This window comes from Pogona vitticeps, chromosome 3 (genome assembly GCF_051106095.1).
Source record: "Pogona vitticeps strain Pit_001003342236 chromosome 3, PviZW2.1, whole genome shotgun sequence".
NCBI classification, from domain to species: domain Eukaryota; kingdom Metazoa; phylum Chordata; class Lepidosauria; order Squamata; family Agamidae; genus Pogona; species Pogona vitticeps.
The window spans coordinates 55,063,343-55,080,546 of record NC_135785.1 but is presented as its reverse complement, the minus strand read 5'-3'; the positions used below and the strand labels follow the sequence as shown (position 1 = coordinate 55,080,546).

General features: G+C 42.4%; 1 protein-coding gene across 6 annotated transcripts in view; it reads right to left on the bottom strand.

Moving 5' to 3' along the window:
• The window catches only part of SUFU (SUFU negative regulator of hedgehog signaling), a 93,114-nt gene that overhangs the window by 52,129 nt on the left and 23,781 nt on the right, over nt 1-17,204 (bottom strand). For 5 of the 6 annotated variants that reach the window (XM_020790844.3, XM_020790845.3, XM_078389454.1 and 2 more), the window contains one exon: nt 2,512-2,648. In XM_020790844.3, coding sequence (XP_020646503.1) covers nt 2,512-2,648 — 137 coding nt within the window. Of the gene's footprint in view, nt 1-2,511; nt 2,649-4,565; nt 4,737-17,204 lie in introns of all 6 variants that reach the window. The other variant, XM_020790848.3, reaches the window with a different exon arrangement.

Here is a 17,204-nt window from a genome sequence, read left to right as displayed (position 1 = left end):
GTAATCCATTTTAAACCTCACTAAAGGAACATTGATCCTGCCATTGTTGAAGAGACATGGGTCTTCCTGCTACATTCTTCCCAGAAGTTTGGAAAGCGAAGCAACCCTATTATCAACTAAAACATTTAGGTAAATGTCACAGGCTAAAGGAGTAAAATTGTGATTTAAAAAAAAAGCACTGAGAAATAGCAGCCATATAATGTTTAGGTTGTACTTCCCCAAACAATACTTTGCATATCACTCTGCTCAAATCTTTAACAACAGAAAGTTTTCAAAAAACACAAGCAGTATGAAAACCATGTACTGTATTAGGTTTAAACTTCAAAGAGCCAATCCTATATAGGAAGAGTAAACACATATAGATATGGATGCTGGTGTAAAAAATGCTAAGCAAGTTGGCAATCAAGCACCAGATATCTGACAAGCACCATTCATACATAAGGCTCTTCTAAAATATTCAGATACTTTGTAAAATATATCACTCCATAGCTGCAGAATGTATCACTTTGTGCTGCAGAAAGTATACTACTAGAATTCCTAGTTTTAGGGGGAGGATTTCTAGGACATTTCACATTTTCTCTACAACGTACATTTGAACCCATAAGCAAGGCCTTTCTCATCAGATTACTCATAAACATGTTCAAACTCACCCATAAGGTCAAACATAGGTTGCAGAAACAAAATAACATGTCATATAAATCCTCTCCCTAAATGAAGTACTGTTCTTAAGCTACTATATTGTTCTAATCCATAAAATGAAAATCTGCAAGGCCTGCAATAAAAATAAATCATAATATGCAGCTTTGACAAACTGATTTTGCATTTTTAAGCAGTGGTTAAAATGCTGTATTGTAGCTAAAACTGTGCTCACGACCTCGGGTTCAAATCCCAGGTAGCCGGCTCAAGGTTGACTCAGCCTTCCATCCTTCCGAGGTCGGTAAAATGAGTACCCAGCTTGCTGGGGGGGCAATGTGTAGCCTGTATAATTAAAATTGTAAACCGCCCGGAGAGTGCTTGTAGCGCTATGGGGCGGTATATAAGTCCAATAAATAAATAAATAAATAAATAAATAATAAATCCTCATAAACTCTGATGACTATTTACAAAATCAAATTCACTAAGTGTACTAAAAAGCTGAGAAGCCAATGTCATTATCCATATGGGAAATGTAACATTCTAAAATGTGCTTTTGATTACATAATGTGGGTAATGTTTAGTGCATGTGTGTAAATTAATACCAGAAAAATATGACATGCTAGCATCAGTGCTTTAAGGATGCAAAGATATGGATACCTCTCCCAAAGAAGTTGGCTTAGTTGCTACATTTTTCAAACCTTAGTCATGGATCTACGATATCATCTTTATCTTGTTTTACTATATTTAATATATTTCATTTTACCACTTCGTCACACATAGCATTTAATAAAAATCAGATGAACCAGTTTATAAGTTTTTAATATCTAGATCATACTATATGATGACTCTTTTATCCCAGTGGGAATGGGTACCGTATATTTGATGCAGAAAAGTTAGAACAATTCTCACTTTCTTCTACATTTCTAACAGTTTGGTCAGTTATCATTATACAGTGCGGCAACATAACCAGCATGCATGAAAAACAGATATATTTCTTAAGCAACAAGTATAAATAAAAAACGTGACAAATGACTCTGTCTGGCTTAGGTGTCAAGAGAATTACAAACTCAAACCTGCAGACATCTTCATTTCACTCACCTATTTCACTCTTCTAGGCCTCATATTCTGCCCCAATACTTTGTGGGAAGTTACTCCAATGCTTTCTGGATATGGTAGCTCTTCAGGAGGGATCCTCTGATACATTATAAAAAGCAGTGAGACTACCACCTCCTAGAAGCTTTGGGGCAGGAAATAAGGTCAAGAAGAAGCCTAGAACAGACCCCTGTCTTTCTCCAGATGAGTGAAATAAAAGTGTCTGCAAGTGTGTATTTGTGGGCTGGAACTCCCAGATTTCTGGCTGGGGAATTTTGGGAGAATTCTGGGATTTGGAGTAAAAAGGCAGACAGACAGACAGACAGACAGACAGCATGTATATGGCCTTTCCAAACTGATTAATTCCAAACCCCCAAACAAGCATTGTGTCCAATATTTTGTCAGTGTCAATCAAGCTGTCAACAACCTTGTTGCTTTTAAAAATGTGATCAAGTCAGAGACCATCTCTCAGAAACTCTATCTAATATTTATTTATATAAAAAGAAATGCTGGAAGCGCTATCCAAAATGTATTTATAAAAATCCCAACATACTTCAGCCCAATGTACGTTCTAGGGCCTCCCTCAGAGGAGATTACAGTAGTCTGCAGAAAATACTATGATGAATGTATCTCATCACATGGAAGGTGACTTCCAGTTCTTTTATTCTCGCTTTTAAAAATCACAGCCACATAACATACATGTTGTCCCCTAAAACAAAAAACTGCAAGAAAGCTCTCCACACACATCACACACCAACATAAAGCAAACTATTTAAACAGTACCTGATTGGAAGACATATCTGGCTAAGCCTTGCATCAATTCTGCGGGCCATGTTGGTGGTGCAGATTCCCCTGTTTCACGCTTAAGTCTGAATGTCAATTCAAAGCCAAAGCCACTCGGTCCATCTGGGCCAGTAAACCTACAGGAAATTAACCATGAAAAGTATCACAACAAAGCACCAGAAACAAATACAATTGAAATGCTACTACATTGTTTACAATACAAAGAAATACATGCCTGCTCAAAAGTAACCATATTGGCAGAAATTCTGCTGCTTTGTTACGTGTGGAAGTCAAAGAATGTAACATCCAGTCATTTCTAACGGGCAATCAAGACGTTACTGCTGAGATTCCTTCACTGTGGGATTCTTGGTGTGTGTGTTACAGGTGAATTGTCAACCAGAAGTAACTAAATGTAACATTGTTTGCCCATGTATACCAAGGCAAGAGGATTTCAGCCACTGAGTTCAATGAGACTTACTCACAGGTAAATACATATAGAACTGAAACCTTATTTACCTTGTGAAAGGAAAACTATCAACAGGATATTGTAGTGTTTGCTTTAGTATATCTATTAAAACTTTGCTCAGGAGGAAGTGGTATCCTTCTTTTGCTGAGCATGTTCAAACTACAACTATGTTTGGTGCACAAAATAGCCAGACTGAGGCCCATATTTCCTATCCTATTCATATTTGCAGAATATATTTACTTTCACTCCCGGTTTTGCCAGCTATTGTATGCAATGAAATACACAGAGCAATTGCTTTAAAAAGGGGTGTGTGTGTGTTATTTTTTTTCACTGTAAGCAGAAGACAGGGCAATATTTATTTAGTCAATAGTCTTTAACACAGTTTCCAGTCAGCACATCCTACTGAACACAGTAGCTGTAAGCCGGTACTAAGTTGCAACATGTTAGGCCCACTCAATCAAAAGAATTTACAGAGGAGCTGACTCACCAATGATTCAATGGGCCTACTCTTAACTGCAACTTACTGCTGGATTTCAGCCACAAGGATTTACTTCTAATTAAACATACACAGGACTTCACTGTCACTGAATGTCTGAAAGAGTGTGTCTGTCTGTGTGTGGTAGCTATAATGGTAGAACCAAAGTCTGGTAGCCAATCCGATAGTAATCCTCAAAAAAACTGATACAATTATATCCATATCTGTTATGGATCCAACACAAGTTTCACAATTTTTTCCAGCCTTCATGATTTTTTTTTACTCTTTACACTCGTCCCATCAAAGAAAGCTGCATGTATAAAATGTAGAAAAGTCATTGGACTGAAGTAGGTCCACTGCCTCATTGCCAATTACTCTACTAACTGCCAAGAATACCCTGCCTGGAAACAAGGTAGCAAACACGTAGTCAACACATCCCTTGATGGTTTAGAAATTTTACTCTTACAGAAGCTCCCCATTCCCAGAACTCACAAAGCCACTCTAACCATTTACTGTATACTTCCTTCCTTCAAACCCTTCTACAAACTTAGTGCCTCCTTCTGTCTTGTCCTTTCCACAATCAGTTCAAGATATTCCAAATTCTGTGAAAATGTATTGAAAATGTGTGGGCTTGTTGGTGAAATGTGTAGGCTTTCTCTGTTTTGATGGAAATGCAAATTAGGCAGTTCATACCATTCTGTAACTGATCAACTGCACAAAGTACTGTTTCCATTGCTCTAAGTATAGTTTTGAGAGCATATGGAAACATTTCACAATCTTTATTGGTGAGATAAGGAATGTAGCAGTTCCTCATCCTTACATGTGAAAAAAAATTTTCCCTCACTAGAAGAAAAGCAGTACAGTACGTAAATGTACCTAACAATTAAAAAAAACACAACCAAATATCAATATGGAGACACAACTTTAGAGCTTTACTAGTGTTTAAAGCTGAAATCACATATGGACATGTTCCTCATCCTTACATGTGAGGACAAAACTGGTTTCTCACTGCATAAAGCGAAACACAAATGTATCTAACAATTTTAAACAAGCCAAATATTAATATGAAAATAAAACTTAATAGTCTTACTGTACAATCACACATGCACTTACTTGAGAGCAATATCCATTGAATTCAATAGGATTTAGTTCTGTGGTGACATGTACAAGGCTTCAAAAGCTCTTTATTTATTTCTACTCTCTGCATCCTGACCTTTAACCAGCCCAGAAGAGGACCTCTTCTTTTATCCTATGACTGCTAAGAGATCTCTTTTGGATTGGCAACTGATTAAAAGAAAGGAAGATGAGAACAGGAATAAATGCAAATAGATTACAAGTAACTCTAAATAGGTATTTTCAAACTGGAGGAATGCACATTACAATGGGATGTGACAAGCACATGTGAAATGATGCTTACAGAGACAAAATCCTAAATTCACATACTGTATAGACTAGTATGATCTGACCACAACTAGGAAAAGGATCTGCTTGTTAGGGTGGAATGAAAATATTGACCCGAAATGCAGCACCAGCACAAAAGGCAATTTCCATTATGAGGATGAGTGCGAAAGAAAGCAGAATTCAAACTGCTAATGTCATAATGTTGACATTTATTTATTTTAAATATTTATATGCTGCCTTTCTCTTAAAAAGGATCAAAGGCAGACTATAATATTAAAAGAAACAATGTTAGAAGCTAAAATAATAAATTATTACAATATTTAAAAAAGAAGTAAACAAATTAATATTAAAACTAGTAGATAAAAACAGCAGTAAAAACACATTTTAAATAGTGTGACCACTCTTGGGATATATGCAATACACCTAAAAGTTATACTGTGTGGATCACTGGTTCCTAATCCTGGGTCCTCAAATGCTCTTGTCTACGACTCCCAGAAATCTGTCCAGAACAACTAGTAGTGAAAGCTTCTGAGAGCTTTAGTCCAAGAACATCTGGGCACCTGAGGTTGGGAACCACTAGTTCAAATGGAAAAAAGAAAGAAAACAGCAACTAAGATGGTTAAGGGAGTGAGTGGATCAACATCCCTTTGAGAAGAGATTACAACTTTGGAGGCTGTTTAATATGGCAAAAAGTCAAATAAAGCATGGAGGGGTATGATGGAAGTGTATATAGTTATGCAAAGAAAATAACCTGGGAAAGTTCTTTTTCTTTTTCACAAAGATAGAACAAAGGGTAACCTAATGAAAGTGAGTTGCATGAGACTCAGGCCAGACACTTCTCATGCTATATAGTGAAACTATGCAAGATGATCCTTCAAGATAGAATAATTTACCCAGGTCAAAAGGGATACCTGTGAACCAGTGGTTCTTAACGTGGGCGATAATGCCCCCCAGGGGGTGATTTCATTTTTCAGGGGGGCAGTAGAACGAAAAGGGGCGGTGTGGGGGCGCTGGAGCAGAAGGGGGGCGGTAGGGGAAGCTGGAGCAAGCCAAACCTGTGAAGATGGCTGCAGCCTTTTTACAGTGTGCATAAATATATATTTTCCTCCAATTTTAATTTAGTTTCAGACTTTTTGTCTTGAAATTTTTAGTTCCTGCATTTCTTTTTAAGCCCTTTTTATATTTCTTTTTGCATCTTAAAATTCACTTGCAACTAAATAATTAAATGTTACTTTTTGGGGGGCATTTCATTTTCTTGGAATTTAATTTTGTTTTCAGGGGTAATTGGATTTAAGTGTCTTAAATAAATAAATAAATAAATAAATAAATAAATAAATAAATAAATAAATAAATAAATAAATAAATAAATAAATAAATAAATAAATAAATAAATAAATAAATAAATAAATAAGATATCATCACCGTGGGGAGGGGGGTGATGATAACTTCCTCAATGGCTCAAGGGGGCATTTCTTTCAAAAAGGTTAAGAACCACTGCTGTGAACTGCATAGGGGCTTTTGATGGTCTAAAACACAGGATAAAAATGCATAAACAAACAACTTAGATCAAGCCATATATCAAACACAAGCATCAATACATTTATTTTCTCCCTTAAAAGAGCAATGTTAAGGATTCACATTCCAAATTCAAGTGGAACTTGTAGTAAGGACATAAGAAGCTAGAAGTTTCCTATATTAACATACCTAAATAATTTTGGTTGTACCTTATTAGTGCTGCAATGTGTACTGCAGATGCTAAAAATGAAACAAATTTAGCTGCAAAGTATCCAAGGAGGGTAAATCATGATAACAATGTTTTAAAGATTTGTAATATCCCAGTCTTTAATACATACTGCAAAGCAAAACACAAAATCAGTAACTGTGTTTCTGAAACAGGGAGGCATTAAAAATCACATCTGAAATCAACATTTTACAGATTTCATTCTTCCATCTCTTCTTGTTCATGCTTTCTTTCTAAAAGTTTTAATTTCAAAGCAGTTTATATTTCTCCCCTTCTAAAACACAAACTGATGGGGGAAGGATGGGGGAATTTCTGATGAGAAAGAATGCCACACATCAATCAGCCTGTCTTATATTTCAACAGAAGCAACAATAGAAGCCTTGAATCTGCCAACTTAAATCCTGAATTGATCCTTAATGTTATTTCGTTACACAAACAAATCTGAAAACCAAGATTATACAACTGTAGAACATAATAAGAATTCCCTTTATTTGTGCAGCAGTATGTTTCTGTTTTGAAGAGGCGAAGTTGTAGTTACTGCTTTCGCTTTAAAAAAACAAAAAAACAAAAAACAGCCAGTTTCCTGGAGCCCTAACACCAGTTCATGTTTTACAAAAGCCCCATATGGAAAACAGAAACATCTAGTGCCCTTTTAAACAGAGTGCATTCCCACCCTAAATAACTGTATGAAATTCACCAAGCCAGTGTTTTCCATTAACTAGTCTCCAGGTTTCAGAGCTTTCTAGGTGAAGAAAAAAAATCAAAGCCCTTTGCCAAATTACATACATTCTCACTTCTCAGCAATTTCTTTTTAGTACCAAAGCAAGGGACTCAATTAATGAAATATGTGAAAAGGGGATTCCACACTGCACTGAGAGAAAAGTGTGCTGTACATTTACATACAAATACTTCTTTTTTATAAAATATTCACACATATGATCACAGAGGAAAGATTGTTTTCAAGGAAACAACCTTGCTAGTCTGTTACAGCAAAAACAAAGAGTCCCCTGGCAACTTTAAGACTATTTAATATGACATAAACTTTCACAGATTGGAGGCTACGTCTTTATAAGTGCACCTAAAGTATTTGAAAGGATTTGATGCATTTGAAAAACTGGTGTCTACAATGTATGAAGCTGATGCCAAAAGGAAGGATTTGATTTAAATCAAATGACTAACATCATGGTTAAAATCTCAATTTAAGTAATCACTCAGAAAGATTTATTTTATCATGAAATTGCTTCCCCCAGAAGAACACCTTCTTCCTTGCTATAACCTTCATTCATGCTCATACTTCACACAACTCAGAGATACAGGTTTTATTTTTAGAAAGTATAGTCCCATTACCTTTGAGTTATAACACATTTTAAATTTAAACTATCACCATGTAGTGCTTTAAAAAGGCATTTTAACAATGAAAATGTACATTTACATTACAATTTAAATATTTAAAAAACTATTGTTCTTTTTTATTAGTTTTCAAGGTGCCACAAGACTATGACTGGAGATTCTGACACTATTTAAATTACTAAGGTACCAGTAGTACTTCAAGGAATTTGAACTTTACTTTCAGAGGCTAATGCAATGTCAATGTACACACTAGTGATGTTTCTAAAATTGAGTAAGAAGCCTTTCCAGTAATTGTTTGCAGCTGGGCTTATTTTATTTATTTATTTATTTATTTATTTATTTATTTATTTATTTATTTATTTATTTATTTATTTATTTATTTATTTATTTGTTTATTTGTTTGTTTGTTTGTTTGTTTGTTTGTTTGTTTATTAAACTTATATGCCGCCCATTTAGACATAGTCTCCTCTGGGTGGCTCACAAAACCTCACATACTGGTCAACTACAGAAATCTCCCCTGTAAAATGGATCAGAATTTTAAGCTTGGTCACCTTGTATAACTAAGCAGTGTCTGGTTTGTAATTGAAAGCAAGAACATTAGGCCATTCTTGCTTAATACATTATTAACAGAGTAAATATTTAAAGGTGGGGAAGGGGCATTTTAGGCCTATTTAAAGCAACATTAGTGGAACGCCTCCTCCCACCTAAATCTACCCGAATCACTCATTCTAGCCAGGAAGGGCGGCTGAGGGGCCTAACGTGGAGGGAGGACTGGAGAGAAAGAACAAGAAACCGGGCCTTCTCGGCAGTGGCCCCTCGCCTTTGGAACAGTCTGCCCCCAGATATCTGTCTGGCTCCCTCGCTGGGTGCTTTTAAGAGCAAACTTAAGACCTGGCTCTTTAGGCAGGCTTTCCCTCCTGTCATTTGAATATTTTTCCCATCGTGAATTATATTACTACCCTGTTTCCCCAAAAATAAGACCTAACCTGAAAATAAGCCCTAGTGTGATTTTTCAGGATGCTCATAATATAAGCCCTGCCCAAAGAATAAGCCCCAGTTATGTGAAACCCTGTCGTCCACCAGGGACACATTGTGCAGCAACCAGAAGAAGATGACATAACTGTATTTGAATCAATGTAGATTCTTGTACATGAAAAAAAAAATAAAACATCCGCTTTAAATAAGCTCTAATACTTTTTTGGAGCAAAAATTAATGTAAGACCCTGTCTTATTTTCGGGAAAACACAGTAGCTATTTTTTATTTTATTATATCGTTTTTATTTCATCTATTATTGTTAGCCACCCAGAGCAGACTTCGGTCTAGATGGGCGGGGAATAAAAAAAATAAATAAATGAATGAATGAATGAGTGAATGAACGAACGAACGAAGAAACAAACATTAAAATACTTTTTTAGTGCTAGGAAAAAGTAAGTAAGAATTTACAATATGCTGCTACTATACTGACCTTTAAAATTATGCTATGCCTGTTGTACTGCCAAATTATACTGTATGAAATTAGTAAATTTAGACATTTCATTTGCACTATTTCCCCCCAGTGCTCAAACTAGACCAGGGGTCTCAAACAGGCAGCCCGGGGGCCATTTGCGGCCCGCCAGACGATAGTTTGCGGCCCCCGCCTTGCCTGCTCCCCCTGAAGTGCCCACACATCCTCTGTTGTCAAGAATTAAAAAAAAAAGCTTTGCCTTGCTCGCTGGCTCTCTCCCAAGACAGTGCCTCTTGCACCCTCTGTCCGGAACTGCAGCCTGCCAGCTAGCTCCCCTGTTTGCTCGCTGGCAGGCTGCAGTTCTGGTTGGAGGGTGCAAGAGGTGCTGTCTTGGGAGAGAGCTGGTGAGCGAGGCGGGCTGCCAGCCCTTTTCCCCGAGTGCCTGAGCTGCCGCCGAGCGATGCCTGACAGCGGAGCTCACTCCCAGCCTGTCCTCAAAGAGGGCCTCCAACAGCGCCAACAGGAGCTGCCGCTGCCTCTGTGGCTCTCTTTCTCTCTCGGCACTCCCAGCATCAGCCCGGCCAGCGGCTGCCTCAGCACCCAGCAGTGCTTCCTCCTCCTCCTCTTCATCCTGCTTCAGCCACCTCGGCTGTGGAGGCTGCCTGGGCTAGCCTCACAAAGTTTGCTCCTCTGTCGTGGTGGGGGTAGCTGCTGCTTCTGAGTGCGCCTTTTTTTGAAGGGGGCCCTCAGAGAAGGTTGCCGGATCTCTCTCTCTCTCTCTGTATGTGTGCGTGCGTGCACGCGCAAGCACCTGTGTGGGAGGCCGCCCTGTTCTGTTTAATTTTGGAGGTACCGATTGGGGCTTTTCTCCTTTGGCAAGGCGATTCTGTGAGGGGTTTTAAAAAAGTTTATGTCGTGCCCCCCCCCCCGGCTAGGCGGTCCCTGGCACTCCCTCCCTTCTCCGCTTCTTCGTCTTGCTGGTGATGGTAGGGAAGGAGCCGGATGGGGTCGTGGCCGGCAATGAGGGCTCTCGCGTACCCTCCTCCTCCTTGGAGCCCCAGCCGGGCTAAGGAAACTCCTGGGCGGCTTCCTCAGGCTCTTGCTCCACTTGGCAGAAAATCTGATGTGGCCCAGCCTCACCCAGACTCTCCCTCCAGTGGCCCCCAGGTAAATTGAATTTGAGACTCCTGAACTAGACATTATATGGTATTTTGAGTATTTTCTTCCATGGTGTTTTGTTTACTTCAATCTAGAACAACATGCTCCACACTTTCCTGAGGTAGGCAGAAGAGCCTTTCCTCTCTGTAACTTTCCCAGCTCATAATCATCCTTTCAGGATGCTGCTTTTTAAGCCATGAGACTGAAGTACTGATAAACTGTCTTTCTTCCCCTTAAGTGAATCAGCTTGATTAAGGAGGATTTTGAGCTGGAAAAGGAACAGAAGGAAAAGCAACAATACTGCCCATTCGCCTGAGTTCCATTTGAGTTGCAGCCATGGACAGCCAGTACCCATTTACACAATTAACTGGCCTGAATGCCTAGCATTCATTTTTAAAAGCAAATTCCCCAGCAGAACCAGAACCTTCAGGCAAAATGTGTGGATGTTATTCTGTCTCACTATTTTTAGGAGACAAGCCAGCTCCTGTTTTTCAAAGTTAGGCAACAGTTAAATTAATGACGTTTAGGCACACTGTGCTAGACAGACTAAAATAAAATAAGAGTATCATAGTCTTTAATGGGAAAACAAATTTTCCTAGTTCATTCTGAAATATTTTAGGGGCTTCCCTAGCTGTGAAATTCTTGCTACTACAAAAACAAGTTAGAATTTTATCTCAATCCAAGTCTGGGAAATAGTGCAACTATCCAAAAATAATTTTTGCCCTTTCAGATGTTTGGGGCCTCATTTCTAAACAACTCTAATTATGCCCAATACAGTATTAAGGGGCTGTGGGGAATCACAGTCCAAAATGTCTGGAACACCAGATGTCCCCCAGCCCTATTTTAGTAGAAGTTTATCTTTGAATATGGATTGCCAAGGACCAACAACAGGGAATGGCTAACGCCTTTATGTGCTGCATATAAGCAAGCATTTATTTATTTATTTATTTATTTATTTTATTTATATCCCGCCTATCTAATCAACCAAGATTACTCTAGGCGGCTTACAACAATAAACAACAACAATACGGTTAAATAAATCATACAAAGGAAAAATTACGACAAGATGAGAGGAAGCTAAGGAAGAAAAAGGAAGGGTGATCAGGAATTAATAAACGGGAAAGCCTGCCGGTACATCAAAGTTTTTAGTTGTTTTTTAAAAATACCCAGTGAGGGAGCCGCGCGAATGTCAGGGGGAAGGTTATTCCAGAGGCGAGGAGCCACCGCCGAGAAGGCCCGATTTCTTGTTTTTTCTTTCCGGGCCTCCCTCGGCGTTAGGCTCCTCAGCCTCACCTCCTGACTCGCGCGAGTGACACGGGTAGAACTTGGTGGAAATAGGCGTTCCGCCAAGTATCGAGGCCCCAAGCCGTTTAGGGCTTTATAAGTAAGCATCAACACTTTGAAGTCGATGCGGAAACGGATGGGCAGCCAATGCAATGCGGCCAGGGTGGGCGAAATATGTTGGTACCTTTTCACACCACTGAGTAGTCTGGCCGCCGCATTCTGCACCACCTGTAATTTCCGCAGCAGCCTCAAAGGCAGCCCCACGTAGAGCGCATTACAGTGGTCTAATCTTGAGATTACGAGCGCATGCACCAACGTAGTGAGCGCCCCCACCTCGAGATAGGGCCGCAGCTGGGCTATCCGCCTAAGGTGGTAAAAGGCCGTTCGGACAACCGACGCCACCTGGGATTCCATGGTGAGCGCCGGGTCCAAATGGATCCCCAAGCTGCGGACCCCATCCTTGGCGGGGAGGGTCGCCCCCCCAAAAGTGAGGAAGTTTCCCAAACACCCGACTGTGGGAGCGCCCACCCTCAGTACCTCCGTCTTGTCCGGGTTCAGCCTCAACCCGTTCTCCTGCATCCATTGCAGTACGGTCCCCAGGCAGCGCTGAAGGGACAGAACGGCATCTCCTGTGGTAGGTGGAAAGGAGATGTACAGCTGAGTATCATCAGCATACTGATGACACCGAGCTCCACATCCCCTGATGACCCCACCCAGCGGCCTCATATAGATGTTAAATAGCATTGGGGAGATAATCGACCCCTGTGGAACCCCACAATTGAGACTCCACGGGGCCGAGACATTCTCCCCAAGCTGTACTCTCTGGGGGCGGTCCCCCAAGAAGGAACGGAGCCAGGCCAATGCCAGGCCACCAATTCCCAACTCGGAGAGCCTCCCCAGGAGGATACCGTGGTCAATGGTATCAAAGGCCGCTGAGATATCGAGGAGGACCAGCAGGGACACATTGCCCCTGTCGGCCTCCCTCAATAGGTCATCACACAGGGCGACCAATGCCGTTTCTGTACCATGGCGCGGCCTGAAGCCCGACTGAAATGGATCCAGGGCATCTGTTTCATCCAGGTGCGCCTGAAGCTGGTCGGCCACCACCCTCTCAACCACCTTGCTTAGGAAAGAAACATTGGCGACGGGCCTATAGTTGCCAATCTCGTCCGCCGCCAAACTTGGTTTCTTCCTAATGGGCCTAATGAGTGTCTCCTTGAGGGCAGATGGAAATCTGCCCTCAAGGAGGGACCCATTTATTATTACAGTGGCCCATTCCGTTGTTATCGGCCTGGCTGCTTTGATTAGCCAGGCCGGGCAAGGGTCAAGGGAGGAGGTGGTGGCACGACAGCGATCAAGCGCCCTGGCCACAGTGTCAGGCGTGACTGGCTGAAAAGAATCAAAAGTTACCGGGCAAGACGGAGCGCTGGACATCTCAGCTCGACTCACTGTGTTCAAATAAGGAGAGAGGTCCCGGCGGATGGCCTCCACTTTTGATTTAAAAAATGCTGCAAATTGGTCAGGTGTAAGACTAGGGGGAGGCCCATCACCCGTACCAATTCCGGATAAGTCGCGCACTATACGGAATAATTCCGCCTGCTGGTTGGAAGCTTCGCTTATCCGGTTAGCGAAGTATGCTCGACTGGCAGCCTTTACCTTGGACAGGTAAAGGTTAGTGGCGACTTTAACAGCAATCCAGTTGTGATCCGTCGGGTCCTTTCTCCATTTGCGCTCTAGCCGTCTCCTTATCCGCTTCAGCGCCCGGAGGTCCTGGTTAAACCAAGGAGCCGGGCGGGCTCTGCGTTGGAGAGGGCGCTTAGGTGCGATCGTGTCAACAGCCCTAGCCGCAGCGGCGAACCAGCTGACGGTCAGAGCCTCGGCAGGAGCGCCAGCCAGGTCAGTCGGAACTCCTCTCATGGCATCCTGGAATCCATTCGGATCCAGTAGTCTTCGAGGGCGGACCATGACAATCGGTCCCTGCTCCCTGCGAGGGGGGAGGGCCATGTTGAGGTTACATTTTATTAGGTGGTGATCCGACCATGACAAAGGGACCGACTCAAGGTCAGTCACCATCGGACCACTCTCGCTCCCACTGGTAGAAAAAACCAGGTCAAGTGTGTGGCCACCCACGTGGGTGGGGCCGTTGACATGTTGGGACATGTTCAAGAAGGCCATGGTCTCCAAGAACTCAAGAGCTGGACCGGAGATCTCTGCCTCCGCATGCACGTTGAAGTCCCCCAAAGCCAACAGCCTTGGGGAGACCAACAGTGCTGCAGAGACAAAGTCCACCAGCTCCGGTAGGGAAATGGCTGGGTCGCGGGGAGCACGGTAACCCAGCAAGATCCCAATACCGTCCCTGGCCCCTATCGACACGTGGAGAGCCTCCAGACCCGGCTTTACCACCGAGGAGCGCCTAGTAACCTCTAGGATGGATTTGTAAACAATGGCAACTCCCCCCCCCCGTCCTTCCAGTCTACCCTGGTGTTGGACAGCATAACCGGGCGGACAGATGAGTGCTAGGGGGGGACCCCCCTCTCCGCCAATCCATGTTTCGGTTATGCATGCCAGGTCTGCATCCTCCTCCAGGATGAGGTCGTGAATTACCTGGGCCTTATTGGGTGCAGACCTGGCATTCAACAACACCAGGCGTAGAGTGGAAGGCTGGCTGGACTGGCTGCCTCGATATTGAGGGCTGGTCACGATCTCAGAACAATGCACAGCCTTCAGGCATCTGTGCATCGTTCTTCTTACACGAGTAGGGATCGTGGCCACGCCATATTTCCCTCTACCCGTGACCACAGAGATATTTTGGGGTCCCTCACTGGGGTGGCAGGCCATCATTTCCGTGTCAGAAGGGGGAAGGGAAGGAAAGAGGAAAGAAGGGGGGGGAAAGAAATAACAAAGGAGGGAAGAGGGAAGAGGAAAAATTAAAATAATGTAACTAAATCAAATAACAGAAAAAAAAAACTAATCATATAACAAACTAATCATATAACAAAGCATAAAAATAATATACATAAAATAAGTAAACATAACTTAAATACAATTAATAATAATATCAAAGTAAAAGTTAAAAATAATAATGATAACAATAATAATAAATAAATCTAACTACAAAAACCCAAACTGATTAGCCCCCACAGAACACCCAGAACTGTCCTCCTCCTCCACCTGGCCTTGGTATTGATGTAATTGGCCTTGACGATGTTAATAGTGGCGCTGATTTACAATGTTCTTTAAAGGGCCAGGAGTCACGATATTCAGCGATGGAGTTTTTGGTCGTAAAGTTATAGTTAAACAGAGTCAGAAGCACCAGGTGGCCGGCCAAAGACCCTGCCATTCTTCGCCCCAAGAAAGCAGTCAGGGGGCCATCCTCAGCAGATGGGAAGCAAGCAGGGAAAGGCAGACCTGGGGAGAGATCTCCCAACATGGCGCCGGCGTCTGGCGTTCAGGCGCTCCGACAGCCCCCACAAGCTCCTCCGGCTCCCCGCGAAGACCCTGCGCCTCCCGGGCACCTCCGATCTCCGCGCCCCGCCACTCACTCTGCCGGAGACCCCAACAGCCTCGGGACACCAGCCACGGATCCTCCGCCGTCCGAACACCCCGCCCCCGCCGGAGCGACCGCTGGGGAACAGGCGGGGAACGAGCAAACAGCCTCCGACACCACCGGGCAGCCAGCAGCCGAGCCTCGCGTCCTGTGCCCCGACTCCTGTCCCGCTCAGCCGCACCAGCTCCGCACCAGCTCAGATCAAGAGGCAGGCAACACGAGCCTCGACCCCACCGGGCGGTCCGCAGCCGAGCCTCGCGTCCGGGCAGCGCCGGGTCCGTCCGCTTCGGCTCAAAAGTTGCAGTCCGAAGCCCAGGACCCAGCGCCCTCTCCGGAGTTAGCCCCCAGCGCCGCAAAATGGGGAGGAGAACAACCGCCCCAGGAGCAAAAAGAAAATCAAACAAATAAAGAACAAAAAGAAAATAAAAGAAAACAAGAGGAAAAGAAGATAGGAAGGTAGGAAAGGTAGGAAAGCTAGCCAGGCAGCGGCGGTGGGATCGCATTCTAGAAGTACTGGGCTATCAATATGCTAAATGGACTCTGGTTCTAATCCATTGATATTCTTGTATTATTTTCAAGGTCTCAGAAAGACTGGGAAAAAAAAGATTAACTTCTGAAGGGAGTCTATATGATTGCTTTAGGGCTGAGTCTGTGTTGTGGTTTATACTGTAATATGCATTACTCATTTTCATTGCTATATTTCTTGAACTGAGCGCTTTGACAAACCAGATGCAACGGTGAGCTCACACATGAAACCTGAATGCTGATACAAAACCACCCATGTTACAATTTCCTTCTGGACAATGTCCAAGATTAGAGTGTACTTCAGTTTTTCTTAAACTAGTAAGAATGTTTAGTATTTTATCATATTGGTTTTATAATACACATTATACAAACTATACTGGCATCCATGACACATATAAAACTCAAGTTATATTATATACTGTACAGTATAAATAACCAACTAGTTTTGTTACTTGATTAGTATTTGTTCTAGGAAATCTCTGCAAAATGATATTGTGTAAGAAAAGACAGAAATGCCTTCCTAGATATCACAGAGAATACTAACCTACTACAGGACCTATGACAAGAAAAATTTCAAAGAAATCTATAACAGTTCAGTAGCCCTCAGAGATACGCTTGTTTCTTGAGCACTGTTGCCACCACCATTTCATTAACTCTGTCTACTGGGAGAGGGGAACACGAAAGCTGCAGCTTTGTATCTGAAAGGAGTGAATTTTAGCAAACTTTCTCCAGCACAAAATAGAGTACAAGCCATTTCCTGCTCACCTCCCTTTAATCTAAAGTAGCCTGAATGACCAAACAGTTCAGCAGCACTTGAGAAAATATTCCCTCAGTGATCAAAGAATATACTGTAGTCATATTCAACTTTTAAAATAAAAGGAGTTCATGAGGGACTGCAATTGAACATTAAGATAACAAAAGTTATGACTACAGAAGAATTACACAACTTTAACGGTGAGAATGAAGAAACTGAAATACCGTATTTTTCACACCATAAGACGCACTTTTCCCCACAAAACAGGGGGGTGGAAAGTCTGTGCGTCTTATGGAGCGAAGAAAACAGATTATATTTTCCTGTTTTCTTCTCCTAAAAAATTGGTGTGTCTTATGGAAAGGTGTGTCTTATGGAGCGAAAAATACGGTAGTTAAAGATTTTATATATCTTTGTTCAATCATCAATCTAAATCAGGGGTCTCAAACATGTGACCCGGGGGCCATTTGCGGCCCACCGGATGATAGTTTGCGGCCCCCACCTTGCCTGCCCCCCCTGAAGCGCCCACGCATCTTCTGCTGTCAAGAGT